At 48.2% G+C, this 13,811-nt stretch overlaps 2 protein-coding genes across 6 annotated transcripts in view; both read left to right on the top strand.

Moving 5' to 3' along the window:
• Positions 1–7,438, top strand: part of LOC117901553 (nascent polypeptide-associated complex subunit alpha, muscle-specific form) — a 24,002-nt gene extending 16,564 nt beyond the window's left edge. Inside the window, 7 exon segments of the mRNA XM_034812350.1 lie at positions 1,310–3,828; positions 3,831–4,835; positions 4,900–5,014; positions 5,076–5,552; positions 5,618–6,036; positions 6,092–6,870; positions 6,936–7,438. Of these exon segments, the coding sequence (XP_034668241.1) occupies positions 1,310–3,828; positions 3,831–4,835; positions 4,900–5,014; positions 5,076–5,552; positions 5,618–6,036; positions 6,092–6,870; positions 6,936–7,089 (5,468 nt within the window). The 3' untranslated portion in view covers positions 7,090–7,438.
• Positions 1,403–13,811, top strand: LOC117901547 (UPF0518 protein GA25918). Of its 5 annotated transcripts, XM_034812341.1 has the most exons (8): positions 1,403–1,417; positions 8,089–8,229; positions 8,434–9,322; positions 9,383–9,779; positions 10,098–11,142; positions 11,203–11,763; positions 12,414–12,452; positions 12,760–13,811. In XM_034812341.1, the coding sequence occupies exons 3-8, from the start codon at positions 8,622–8,624 to the stop codon at positions 13,227–13,229; spliced, it is 3,213 nt and encodes a 1,070-aa protein (XP_034668232.1). In that variant the 5' UTR covers positions 1,403–1,417; positions 8,089–8,229; positions 8,434–8,621; the 3' UTR covers positions 13,230–13,811. The 5 variants fall into 5 exon arrangements, with proteins under 5 accessions (XP_034668232.1, XP_034668233.1, XP_034668231.1 ...); XM_034812342.1 differs by lacking the exon at positions 1,403–1,417 and having other exon boundaries at positions 8,004–8,229; positions 10,122–11,142; XM_034812340.1 differs by lacking the exon at positions 1,403–1,417 and having other exon boundaries at positions 8,004–8,229.

The following is a 13,811-nucleotide window of genomic DNA, read 5'->3' as shown; positions in this document are numbered from 1 at the left end:
TTTCCCCTGTGATTATATTTTAATATATTTCTTTTTAATCATATGTCTTCTTACATCAAGAAGATAAATGCCAACAATAAACTGCATATTTATGGGATGCAATATTAAAACATTATAATATTCCCCTGTAGGTGATTAATATATAAACTCTGATATGCAAATGTCCGTGACTATTCCGGACGCATCTGCTTTGCTCGGACCTGCTCTATCTACAAATAACTTATTACTTATCAGCGACTCTCTGCACTTTCCTTGGCATCTCAATATCTCTCCCTCTCTCTCGTGCTTTGGCCTCTAGCTTTTGGTCTGAGAGCTGGTTATGCAGCTGCGACCACAAAAATTCCAAACATGCGCTTAAATATGTACAAAATGCAGTTCTTAAAAATAGTTGCATTCCACAAGGCACCATTGCACATTGAAGGTGTGAAAACCAATATTTACTTCAGGCCCAATCACGTTTCAAGATCGAGGTGAATTCTTTGACGTATTCGCTGTCGAAATGACACGTCTGGGGCCTGCATTTTCCAGCAGCTATTTATGTACTTTGATTCCAGAAAACATTTTGCCAGAGCCAAGCATCAAATGCCATGACATTTATGCGCTGCCCGCCCTGCCGTCTGATTGAATTTTTCTTTTGGCTAATGTCAAGTTTTGGCTTTTTATGAGGCGGCTAAAATGTGAATTCAACTTGTGATTGTTGAACCATAAAAATTAAATTAAAGCAAATCAAAGGAGCTAAAACTGCGTTAAATACGAACGAGCAAAACATGAAGACTTTTGGTGAATGAAAGAAAAGTTTTAATTGAAATATTTACTATAAATTTGCGCTGTTTGTTACCTGCTTATCTGTTTGATGGGATTATGGACTCTACTTCCATATGATTTAAACTTGATCTTTAGCTTTATTTCTAAACCACACCAAACGTTAAAAATGATTGTAAGCCTCCATATTGCGGCAGAGTATTCCAGCAGAAAGATTAAAAAAAAAAAAATTAATTTATGGTTGGGGGGGCCAGGCCTAATGATAATGATGCTGACTTGACTTTGTGGTTGCTGCTGGCTGGCTTGCTGCTAGCTACTGCTGCTGGCCTAGTCCAAGCAGCGAGTCTCCAAGTCCGAGTCCAAGTCCGAGGCGTAAACCAGTTTGGAATCAGTTTGGCCGGTGTGCCGTTTGTGTTAATTGTGTTTGTCCGCTTCGAGTCGATTTGAATTTGCATTTATTACAGCTGATATTTTGTTGTTGGATCGTCAGAGAACGAGCATGAGCGCCAACCACCCACCAATCTAAACGAAATCTTTCTCTTTTCAGAGCCAAAAACATTGGTTACTGTGGGCCAACCATCGGGCATTGATGACAGCGAAGCCCTCGATGAGATCAACTTGAATACGAGCAGCGAGGACTCGAGTGGTGTCAGTGGTGCATCATCGACAGCGTATCTGCGTGGCACTGGCGATGGTAATGCCAATCCCTTGCTGGAACCACCGCCCGGTCTGGGAAACGATTCATTGTTGAGTCAGGCAGCCTCATCCTTCACAGCATTGCCCGCAGTGGCCTCCAATGTCTTTTCCACATTCTCCAAGCGAATCTACGCGGGCACCAAGGAATCGGAGGAGCCTAAATTGGACATACAACCCACGTACATACAGCAGGCGTCACACTACGCTCCACCGCCAGTAGCTGCTGCACCGCCACCACCGTTCTACGCGGCACCACCCACGGCAGTGGATGAGATTGTTGCTGCCCCACAGCCGCCCAAGTTCTATGCGCCCACTGAGGTGCCAGCAGCGAGTGTAGGCATCGGCAGTGCACCACCCACAGCAGCGGGCAATCCGAACACTTATCGGCTCACAGCCAGAAAGAAGATTTACGCACCCATTCCGGGCTTCACCGAGCAGTCGGCACTGGGTCCACAGGCTACATCAACGCCACAGACAGGTCTGCCCTTCCAGACGCCACCATATCCAGCACCAGCACCAGCTGCAGCTCCCTTTGAGATATCAGCACCAGCCCCAGTAGTGCCTCCCACAGAGGAGCGCAAGTCCGGAGGTGGACTCTTTTCTCTGACCAATCTTGTGCCCACTGGCGTGCTGCAAAATATCTCTGGACTTGTACAGTCCGCCACAGGCAGAAGCAGCGAGCAGCCCGCCAGCAATCCTCCACCAACAACTAGCGGCGCTTACTTTGACATCAACACAGTTGCTCCTCCAGCAAATTCAAGCAACTATTTTGGGGCACCAGCAGCACCAGCGGGAGGCTACTTTGTGCCAGACTCAGCAACAGTCGGTGGATTCTTTCCACAGCCAGCAGCTGCTGCTCCCGTAGGAGGATTCTTTGCACCCGCCAATCCGCCAGCAATTGACATCAATCCCAACTCGGCGGCACCACCAATCGGAGGATTCTTTACACCAGCAGCAGCAACAGTTGCGCCCACAGTTGGAGGTTTCTTTACGCCTGGTCCGGCGCCCATTGAGATCAATCCCATTGCTGAAGCAACACCAACAGCAGCTTTTCCTCCAACCACCACACTTGGAGGAGGTTTTACTGCACCACCAGGAGCAGTGCCAACTTTGACACAATCCACAGCAGCAGCTCCGCCACCAATTGGCGGTTTGTTTGCCCCAAATCCAACACCAAACACCTCATCAGCTGGAGGATTCCTTACACCAGCAGCAGTGCCAAGTGTGGCCCCAACAGCGGTTCAAACTTTTGCCCCAGCAGCAGTGCCAACTGTTGCTCCATCTGTTGCCCCACCAACAGCCGTTCCTCCTCCATTAGCAGGAGGATTCTTTGCACCCGCAGCAGCAGGAACACCATCATATCCAAGCCCAGTGGCTGGACCACCTTTAGCAGCAGCAGCTCCACCTGCAGGACCACCTGCAAGTGTCGCTGGACCACCACCTGCAACTCTCGCTGCACCACCACCGGCCGCTGGACAGGCATCGTATCGCCTGCAGAAGGGCACGCGTCTCTACAAGAGCCCATTGAGTGCACAGGAAACCGCCACATCGGCAGCATACGGCACGCCCTTCGGCGCCACAGCAGCAGCTCCAGCTGGTGCCATATTCAATCCATTTGGCGCAGGCGGCACTGCCGGAGTATTCACTCCAGTAGCTCCCAATCCACCAGCTGCTCAGCAGGAGAACGAAGCTAACACTGGAGTTGCACTATTTGCAGCTCCCCCTCAAGCGATTGATCAAGGACCGGCTGCCCCAGTTGCCTTTGCAGCGACCAATCAAGGAGCTACCTTCTTTGCGCCACAGCCAGCACCCAAGGCAGCGCCATTCTTCATTCCACAAGCGGTTGTAGAGCCCAAACAGGAGGAAACTCCAGTGCCCATCCAGGCAACACCTGCCAGCCAAGGAATATCCTTCTTTGAAGGCGCTCCGTCTTCGGACATTGGTCTGTTCACGCCGCAAACCGTTCAGGAAACAGCAGCAGCGCCTGCGACATCCATTGCTGAGGAAATAAAACCAATTGAAACGCAAGGAATATCTTTCTTTGCGCCACAGCCAGCAGCCCAAGAGACTCCACTGTTTGTGCCGGCAGCCCAAGAGACTCCGCTGTTTGTTCCAGCAGCAGTTGAGGCTCCTGCCTTGTATTCACCGAAAGCTACACCAGTGGCAGAGGACAGACCCGCTGCTGAAGCGCCATTATTTGTGCCCGTGCCAGCAGCAGCCACAGATCAGAGTCAGGCTGTGCCGCTCTATCCACCAGAGGCCAGTAACGCATCATCTGACGCTCTCTTTGCGGAACATCAACCGAGTGCACCATTCTTCGAAGCTGTTAAAGCATCCACCACAGAGGCAAACGATTTCTTTGGATCTGCAGAAGCTCCAGCAAGTCTCCCATTTGCACAGACGCTGACAACAACCTCCCAAGTGCTGCAGACACCAGCGACAGCACAAGATTTACTGCCACCGCCCATAGGATTTTTGCGCCACAGCCAGCAGAGGCACAGGCAGATTCACAGGTGGATACCGCCGCACCGCCAGCAGAATTTGCGGGAGGAGTTACCGAGGCCCTAGCCCACCCACCGCTTGCACCATCGCCGCTACAGAGTTTCTTTTCGCAGCCAGCAACAGCCGCGCCAGAGGATTTCAACTTCTTTGCCACGCCTGGCAGTCAGATATTTCCGGAACTGCCAACACAGCGGGGCATTGCACCGCCTCCATTGGCACAGGAGCCACCAGCAGCAGCAGCAGAAGCTAGTAACGGGCCAGCAGGACTCGGCTTTGAGCAATTGCTAAGCCAAACACAGCAGGCGCCAGGCCAGAACTCCATTGGAAATTCGAACGAGAATACCCAACAACAAAATTCAATTGTGAATTCATTTTCGGGTTATTTTGGGGCCACAGAAACAGCAGCAGCGACGCCACTTGCAGCGCCCCAAACGAACAGCGATCCCTCGCATTTCTTTGATCAAGTGCCACAGCCACAGGCAGCGACAAACGCCAACGAGGATCAGCGCATACAGAACTTCTTCAACAATCCGCCACTGCAGGACCAGCCAGCGGCACCGGGCGAACTCAAATACGATATTGTGCACAGCGGATTGCCCGTCAAGCAGCTGCAGGCACGCTCTCAGACACCCATTTCCAATTTGGTGGAGCCGCCGTCATCCTCTGCCTGCTCAGAGTTTTCCACACTGACATCAGCAGCTGCAGCTGCAGCAGCTCCAGCTCCAGCAAGCAACTCAACAATCGAGCGTCAAACGGGCGAGGATCTACTGCAGTTGCATCAAGCCGAGTTGCCGGAGGAGATCCTAAAGGAGCTCAGAATGGCCAACGCAAACGCCACGACAAGCGACAAGGCAGCCACGCCAACAGTTTCTATTGTAAGTTTTGGAGGAAGCAAAAAGAAGGAACGAAATTGATTTAATCAACGCCTTTCCTTTGCAGGTTTATACGCCTGTTGTGGCCCATTGGTTCTACAAGCGCAGAGTGGACACGAAGTTCATTTGGACACCATTCAGTCACTACGATTCGGCGCTGCTTGAAACGAGTCTCCATAATGGTAGGCCCTCAAAAAGGTTATCCTCAATAATTTCTATAAATAAATCGCTTTGCCCTTGCAGAAGATTCCACATTGATTATACCCGTCGAGGGTGGCCGCTATGATGTCAACATCAAGGAGCGCACCAAGACCCCCGTCTATTGGGAGGGCAAGGGCATTGAGGTGCGTCGCTGCTCGTGGTTCTACAAGGGCGTGGACTCCAAGTATGTGCCCTATTCCGAGGACACTGCCGCACTGCTGGAATCGGAGTACAAACGTTCGGCAGATACTGGCGAATGGCATCAGAAGATCATGCTGGCCAATGGTGAGCAGGTGGTCTTCCATGGACCCACGGTCATCGTTCACTTCCTGCCGCAACCCAACTCGGACTCGTGGGGCGCCAGTGCACAGAGCTCCATGCGTCCGCGTGTGGTCAAGCGGGATCTGGATGACTTCACTATCGAGCAGGGCGAGTCGCAGCGCGTGGATCATTTATTGTTTATGGTCCATGGCATTGGTTCGGCTTGTGATCTGAAAATGCGCTCAGTGGAGGAAGTTGGTAGGTCAACAAATATATTTTATAGCTCAAAGAATACCTCGCTAACCCTTTGAATTCCTTGACAGTCGATGACTTCAGGAACATTGCCCAGCAACTGGTGCAGTCGCACTACAAAAACTCCACAGATATGGGTCTGGTGGGTCGCGTGGAAGTCTTGCCCATCTCCTGGCATGGCCATCTACACTCTGAGGAGGAGGGCATTGATGAGAAGCTGAAATCCATTACCCTAGAGTCGATTCCCAGGCTGCGTAACTTCACCAACGACACGCTGCTGGACGTACTCTTCTACACCAGTCCCAAGTACTGCCAGAAGATTATGAACACGGTGGCGGATGCCCTCAATGAGGTCTATCTGAAGTACAGATTCAGGCATCCCGAATTCAATGGCGGTGTCTCATTGGCTGGTCACAGTCTCGGCTCATTGATCCTCTTCGATTTGCTGTGCCATCAGGAGCCACTCAAAGAGAGCGAAGAGGAAAATAAGGTAAACCCCACATTAGATTCAATTTATACCTTAATTAACTTACTCTTTGTTGCAGGAGAATCCCGATCAGCTGCCGCATAAGCCAGAGGACAGCTACAAGAAGGTGCAACTGCCATCCAGCGATCTGCTGCCCAAGCAGGTCAGCTACACCATGGGTCCGGCTGGCACCGGGCAGCCGGTCATCAACTACACACAGCTCATCTTCCATCCGAAGAAGTTCTTTGCCTTGGGCTCGCCCATTGGCATGTTTGTGACCATTCGGGGCATCGATCAGCTTGGCCTCGACTTTCATCTGCCCACATGTCCGGGTTTCTACAACATATTCCATCCCTTCGATCCGGTGGCCTATCGCATTGAGGCGCTCGTCAATGCGGATATGAATGGAATTCGTCCTGTGCTCATACCCCATCACAAGGGGCGCAAGCGCATGCACCTGGAGCTGAGGGAGACCATGACGCGTGTGGGTGCAGATATCAAGCAGCGATTCATGGACACATTCAAGACCACGCTGGACAGCGTGAACTTTTTGGCTACTGTGACAAAAGTTAAGAAAGAGGCGGAAGAGACGCTTGCAAAGCAGGTCTCGTCTTCGTCCACGTTGTTCCAGAAACAAATCGAGGATGCAGATGAAAGTTCTGTGGCCAGCACATCTACAAAAACACGAAATCGCACCGATTCCAACTCGACAACGGCCTCAGATCCCGAGTTCATAGAACTGGACTTTCCGCTGGGCAAGCTGAACGATTCGAAGCGCGTTGACTATGTGCTGCAGGAGGCACCGCTGGAGTTTATCAATGAGTACATCTTTGCCCTGAGCAGTCATGTCTGCTACTGGTACGTGTCTTACACTCTTCAGCAATCTTTGCAGCATCATTTAATCATTAATTTCTTTAACACAGGGGCTCTGAGGACACCATACTGTTTGTGATGAAGGAAATCTATGCCAGCCTGGGGATTAGCACCGACAGCCAGGTGCCGCAGCAATCCATGACCATCGAGAGGCCCGGCTCCTTTGATGGCAGTAGTGCCAGTCAGTCGCTGTTGCCGATGTAAAACACACACACACAATTATATTAGAAATATTTAGAATCAATTGATTTACATAGATATTGTTTTGTTGTTAGTGAAATTGTATGTGCAACGATTCACTTGGTTGATGGTATTTATCTCTAAGTAAAACGTCCTTTTATCATCCGAAGTAACATACTATCTGCTGGGAAAATGAAACATTTTTTCGAGCTTTATAAATCAACATTTATCAACTATTTACCTGATGAGCGACAGAAGTACTCTTTGTTATTTTTGTAATATTGTGTTTATAAAATTGACCTTTGTAACATTTTATGATAAAGAAAGTGTATGTCTAACTAATATCTTTAATAAATAACTCAAGAAAATCATATCATAATTCGCGAATTTGCCTTCGAAAGTTTTGAGAGTATCGATGCACACACACAAAATCATCGATAGCTATCGAGCCATGGCAAGGTATTTTTATTTACATTTCCATGTAAATTGTATTTGGCCAGTATACAGTAATTGGTCTAGATGGGTTAAAAAACGTCAAAATGGTTCAAGTTTGAAATTGGCTCTGAAATAATACATGTGTCTGGTGAAACCCAAATAAAGAAAGTTTAAGTTTGAAAATAATTTTGGTTCATTTATGCTGTCAGCCACTGTACGTTACGTTTTATGCTTACTTTGGCTGACCTATTTCACTTGAACCTTATTTTATAGGCAATCCCATAAAACGAAGTCATGAAAACTGGCCAATCTCATGAAGAATTGATTGATGAATCGAATAAAATTATACTGTGAGTACTGGGAGTCCTAACTAGCTCGTCAAATTAATCAGAATATCAAAATCGAAGAATAATATTTATTATTTACCATAGATTTATGGTATATTTAAAAAATATATATTTGGTATCTATTTTTAAGAGTCAGACGGTATATTTTATCGACAAATCTGCGGTCACACTGCACCACTGAACACGGAAAATTAATTTTATTTTATTTTAAACATTAGTTTTAAAAACATCGACTTGCCAGTCGTGTTGTAGTAACGCGCAGAAAATGGAGCAATGCAAAAAAGAAACAGCAAGACGATGAGCAGAAGGCAGCAACCAAGACGATGACGACGACGACGACGACGACGACGACGCCAGCAACGAACAAATACCAATTCATCAGGTGAGTGAGCAGCGCAGCAGCACAGCACTAACAACAATATGGGGACTGCCTCTCAAATACATACATACATACATACAAATGTACACACACATTCGTATCATAACTATGTCATAGGCGTGCACTTGTTGTTGCTTCTGTTGGTGTGGCGATGCACGTCACGGCATTGATGAAGCGAATTTTCGTTAACTTTATGTATGTTTTCAGCTTTTAATTATTTACGAGAATACTCACACACACAAACATAGCATAGCCTATCGGACATAAGCACAAAAACTGCGATAATATTCTTACAAACACATGCCAAATTGAAGCGCGCACACACACAGACAGAAGAGCGAGTTATCAGCAAAAGAAACCAAACCAACAATCTCTGTGCTGCGGAATTAACCAAAATGAGCTGGCTGCGGTCTAGTCCGCTGCGTCAGAGTGGCAACGGGGGCGGTGGCGGTGTCTCAACGGGCCACTCATCCGCGGGCAGCCTGCGACAGAGGCCCATCGATGCAGCCACCGACTGTGATCCGCGCGCCTGCTACGACAGCTTCTGCAAGCACTGGCAGCAGGCCTACGACATTATCCAGCACTATGCGCCGCCCAGCCATGACGATGTACTGGGAGTGGTTTCGCATCTGGACTATATGGTCACGCTGCTGCTGGTGGAGCTGCATCATTGCAACAAAGTGTCTTTACCCTCGACGGACGCGAGTGCGCCCGCAGCCCCCTGTCTGGAGTACCTGCTCAGCGAGAATCTGTTGGACAAGCTGTACGAGTGGGCCTGCACAACGGGCCGCTACGCGAATGCGGTGAGACTGGAGCAGCTGAAGCTGTACGAGCTGCTCGTCAGTCATTCGCGGCATCAGCTGCTCTGCCACGAGCCCTTCCTGAGGCCACTGCTCAAGATACTGGCCTCCAGTCAGGGTGAGATCTTTCCGCCCGATCTGGAGAAGCGACTGGTCATCTTGCTGAACCAGCTGTGCGTAGTACTGATGCAGAATGTCCATCTGCTGGATCTGTTCTTCTTTTCCGCGCAGACGCAAGTACAGGAACAAATACAAAATGGCAATGTGCCGCCCCCCAAAAGTGGCACCACCACCAAGTGAGTAGCAGAGCAAAAGCATTGTTGTACTTTCAGTAATTCACATTTAACTTCTTTCAGTTTCATCATTTTCTCGCTGCTCATCCCTTATGTGCATCGAGAGGGTAGTCTCGGCCATCAGGCACGCGATGCTCTGCTCCTTTGCATGGCGCTCTCACAGAAGAACTCTAATATTGGCACCTACATAGCACAATACTCATCCATCTGCCCGCTGCTGGTGACCGGACTGGGCGGTCTCTATTCCCGGCTGCCCAACAGCATTGAGATCAGTTCAATCGATTGGCATCGCATAACGCCGGATGATGTGACGGAGATACCAGAGCTCACATTGTTCATGAATGCCCTCGAATTCTGCAATGCTGTGGTACAGGTGGCCCACGAGATGATCAAGCAACAGCTGCTGGACTTCATGTACCAGGGATTCATTGTGCCCGTGCTGGGGCCAGCCGTTCTACAAGTGAGTCTCGTCACGCCTCTTGTCTCTATTTACGTGCAAAACTTGTCTTCGATGCATTTCTGTGGTGTTGGTTGCAAGCGTATCATTTTGTGTCCTCTGTTCTCTGTTCTGTTTTTCTCCTTACATTTCAACGCTTTTTCATGTGCTCTTCGTTCTGTTCTGTCCAAGACGAATGAATGCTGCTTGATATTGCAGTTTCCTCTGTGTGTTTTCTTCCTTTCTTTTTTTTTTTTGTTGTGCCTTACCCTAAACACACACCCACAAACAAACACACACCTCGAAATCTCGAAACAACTTTTTGCGCTCCCCTTTTCGCAGACACTGAAGGGCAAACATTTTCAGACGAACATCGACTCACAAATCTCAGCCATGTCGTATCTGGATCTAATACTGCGCTCCATCACGGAGCCCGGTCTGCTGCGTGCCTTTGTCAAATTCCTGCTGGACACGGAGAAGTTCGATGGCGAACGTATACTTGATTCGTTGGTCGAGCGCCTCAACTCCCCAGATGCCAATCTTTGTATGGTGACGATGGCCTTGTTTGATACGCTGCTGGGCCTCCACTGCGAGGATCTCATGCTGGAACTTTTGCTCAAATTCATGCTGCCGGGCAAGCATGTTCCTATCTCGCATCGTCACAAGATCAACAAGATCGATCCGTATCTGAATAGCAGTGATTTCTTTCTGGAACTCTCACCGGACGTCTTGAAGCGTGCCCGGGACCTGGCCAGGCCGAAGAGTTTCCACGAGCCGCAGCCACTGTCTGGGGCAGCTGCTGAGCAGCCAGTGGCATGGCCCAGCCTGCCCTCGCCAGCCATGAGCAAGACAATTGGAGCCAACTGGAACTACTATGGCCTCCACACCGGCGACAGTTTGTATGCCAACCTGCAGGCGTATCTGTTCGAGGCGCACTGGCGCATAGCCCAGTGCCAGCGGGATTGTCTAAAGTGGGCGAACAGCTATCGGTATCAGAAATGGCCTCGCCACGGACAGGCACGTGTCCATGCGCATGCCCTGGAGCTGGTCAGGCAGTTCTTCAGCGAGTTTGGCGGTGGCCCACCCGCCATAGCCAGTGAATCGGCGGGGGAGAAACAGCTGGACAGCCTGCAGTCGATTGGCGAGTCCAGTGGCTATGAATCATTCAAGTGGCGGCCTGCCGATGAGGAGAGCGATGCCACTGACCTCACTACGACAACAACAGCGACTACAGCCAGCGAGGCGGATCTTGAGCACAATAGCAGCAGCATCAGCAGCGGACGACGGGCAGAATCTTGGCGTATCTCGCACAACAATCGCAACGAGCTGCTGCTTACAGATTTGGATTTCTCAGAGGATTTGTTTGCGCAGGGCACCGTAAGCTTAGGTAAGCATGGAGAGGAATGACACTCACAAATATAAATTAATATTTTCGATGCATTTGCAGGTCCCTTTCTCAATGCCATTTGGGGAAAACTGCAAACCTTTACCAGCAACTCTTTGTATGTGAATTTACACCTGACTGGGCTGATTACACGCCTGGCCTGGTACCCGCTGCCGCTGATACACTCGCTGCTGCTGCGTTCTGACATAGCCATCACCTCGGACACGCCCTCGTTCCATCAGGTGTTGCGCATTTTGAAGCAACAGATCGATGCCGAGCTGCCAGTGACCGAGGATTCGCTGGAGATAATCGATGTGGCACGCTCGTCGCTGATTGATCGCGAATTTCGTCTGGTGAATGCCCGCAAGGGTAACGAGAACTCTCCCCTGCATCATCATCATCATCAGCAGCAGCCACAAGCGACGCCTTCCCTGCAGCAACAGCAGCAGCAAGGCCAACAACGTTCCGCCTATGCGACACTGTCGGCAGCCACACCTGTGCAGGCCACACCAAGCAGCGCCTACGATCCGTTCAAGCGGAGTGATAACAAACGGAAGAGCATCAGCAAATCCATTAGCAGCATGTTCAGCAGAAGATCCACACCAAATCCCCCTCCCTCTGCCGGTGAGTAGTCAGCCAGGCTGAGTTTTCTGCGTAATTTCTGCACAATTTGTCTTTTCAATGAAAACAAGAACTCACCAACTATACAAAAAATACTATACAAATCTGCTGCGTTGGATGTTGGAAGAAACTTGGTTTCGGGTCGTAATAATCACAAAATCAGATTCACACACACACACATACACATTAAAGCACTGCATGAGCCCACATAGTGGACCAAAAAACGAGAGTAAACGGCGACCACTAAAGTCTCGCTAAAGTATCGCAAACGCATTTAAAAACAGGAGCAAAAAAATGAAAGTAAAATGAAACTTTGGCGAGCTCAAGGCGACCACTAAAGGTTCGCTTAAGTATCGCAAAAGCATTTAAAAACACTGGACCAAAAAATAGAGTAAACGGCGACCATTTAAGGCTCGCTTAGTATCGCAAACGCATTTAAAAACGAGTTAAAAATGTTTTAATCCACTTGGCTGAATCTCATGTTGGGTTTTCTGTCTTACTCTCTCTCTCTGGTTTATCACACAAACACACATAAACATCTTGTAAAATGCCCGCTGGCGTCGTTTGTTAATAATTAATTGATTTCTTTTATTTACTTTTTTTATTGATACTCGTACAACAATCAAAAAACAAAAAACCAAAACAAATCTTAGCTTCATCTGGCTTATCACAAATTTACGCATTCTTCACCGGTAAATATTTCACGCTTGATAAAAAGTATTTAAAGTTTAATTAAAACCAAAACCTAATCCAAATACTAAAATAAAGTATTGCTAAAAATTAGATTCTGTAGCTCTGTTCCCGTAGCCTGTGTAGAGAGCTTTGTACATAGTAAAATGCTAACCCACCCACCCCCACTAAAATTTAAAATGTTTAAAAAAGAAATGAAAACATTTGTGTAAACCCATTTTGCTGTTGGTTGTTATTGTTGTTTGAATTAACCTACCAAAGGTCTCAACATCGCCATGAATTGTTGCTAATCTTGATGCTGTCTTTTAGGAGCTGCCTCAACGCTGGTGGGAAACAATAACAACAACAACTCCGGATCTGGTGGCCAAGCGCAGGCATACCCTGGCCCCGGCACCTGTGAGACCAGCCTGAGCACGCACCCGCAATCGGGAGCAGCACGAGCAGCAGGCTCAGCGACGCCAGCTAGTGGAAACAACAGCAGCAACAGCAACGTCAGCATTGGTGGATCGACGCAAACTCTCTCCGCCCACTCCAATACCACGACGCATTCGTCGAGCACATTGCATGGCCTCGATGGTGGTCCACAGACGGGCAGCTTCAACTCGGAGCCAGCTTCCCTCGATTCGGTGGCCTCCATGGGCATTATTGCCAGCACAAGCGGCACGGAGCGCACCCGGGACGTGGCTCTGTGTGCTGTCCTGCTGGATGAGTGGCTCAAAGAGTTGGCGGCTATTGCGCAGGAGCAGAGCGTTGTGCTGGTCACCGAACAACTGCTTTGACATTACCGCAGAGGTCCCTTATGATCGCATGTACACAATATTTTACGGATTTGTTGGCCTTTATTTATTTTAATCGTTTACTTTTACGAAACTATTAACTTTCATCTGTTAAATTATCGATATGATATTGTTTTTTTATCCTAAATATGTATGTATATTTTTAACAAAACCCAACCCAACCCCATTTTAACGAACAATGCCGCAGTTTTTGAATACATTTATACACAGATAAATGTTGCACACCTATGTAAAACGCGTTAACCAGATATGATTAGGATTAAAGTTGTAAAATCCCGAATAGGACGGTGGATTCTTAAGTGTTCAGATGTAAACCATTAAACTAATTAACATTAATATGCAATATATACAAACTTTATAGAGAGAAATTATATACACAATACATACCATGTACACACACATACATATGTATTTTTGCAATATATATTAAACATATATTTTATGCTCTTACCATGTACATACACGTATAACATATACATACAAATTCGAGATCAAAAAGCTTACGTTTTATAGCCAACTTGAAAGTATTAAATCGGTCCAAGTTAATGCACATACCATCCATGA

The sequence above is a fragment of the Drosophila subobscura genome, chromosome U (genome assembly GCF_008121235.1).
Source record: "Drosophila subobscura isolate 14011-0131.10 chromosome U, UCBerk_Dsub_1.0, whole genome shotgun sequence".
In the NCBI taxonomy this organism is placed as follows: Eukaryota; Metazoa; Arthropoda; class Insecta; order Diptera; family Drosophilidae; genus Drosophila; species Drosophila subobscura.
Note: the sequence above shows the minus strand (reverse complement) of the source record. Positions and strands in the feature narration are given on the sequence as shown.

Bases quoted from the DNA above. Each gene is read 5' to 3' on its own strand.
- LOC117901547 (XM_034812341.1), top strand. From the start codon at position 8,622: ATGAGCTGGCTGCGGTCTAGTCCGCTGCGTCAGAGTGGCAACGGGGGC. The intron at 11,143-11,202 runs GTAAGCATGGAG...ATGCATTTGCAG, and splicing joins GCAGGGCACCGTAAGCTTAG to GTCCCTTTCTCAATGCCATT. The intron at 11,764-12,413 runs GTGAGTAGTCAG...AACAAATCTTAG, and splicing joins AAATCCCCCTCCCTCTGCCG to CTTCATCTGGCTTATCACAA.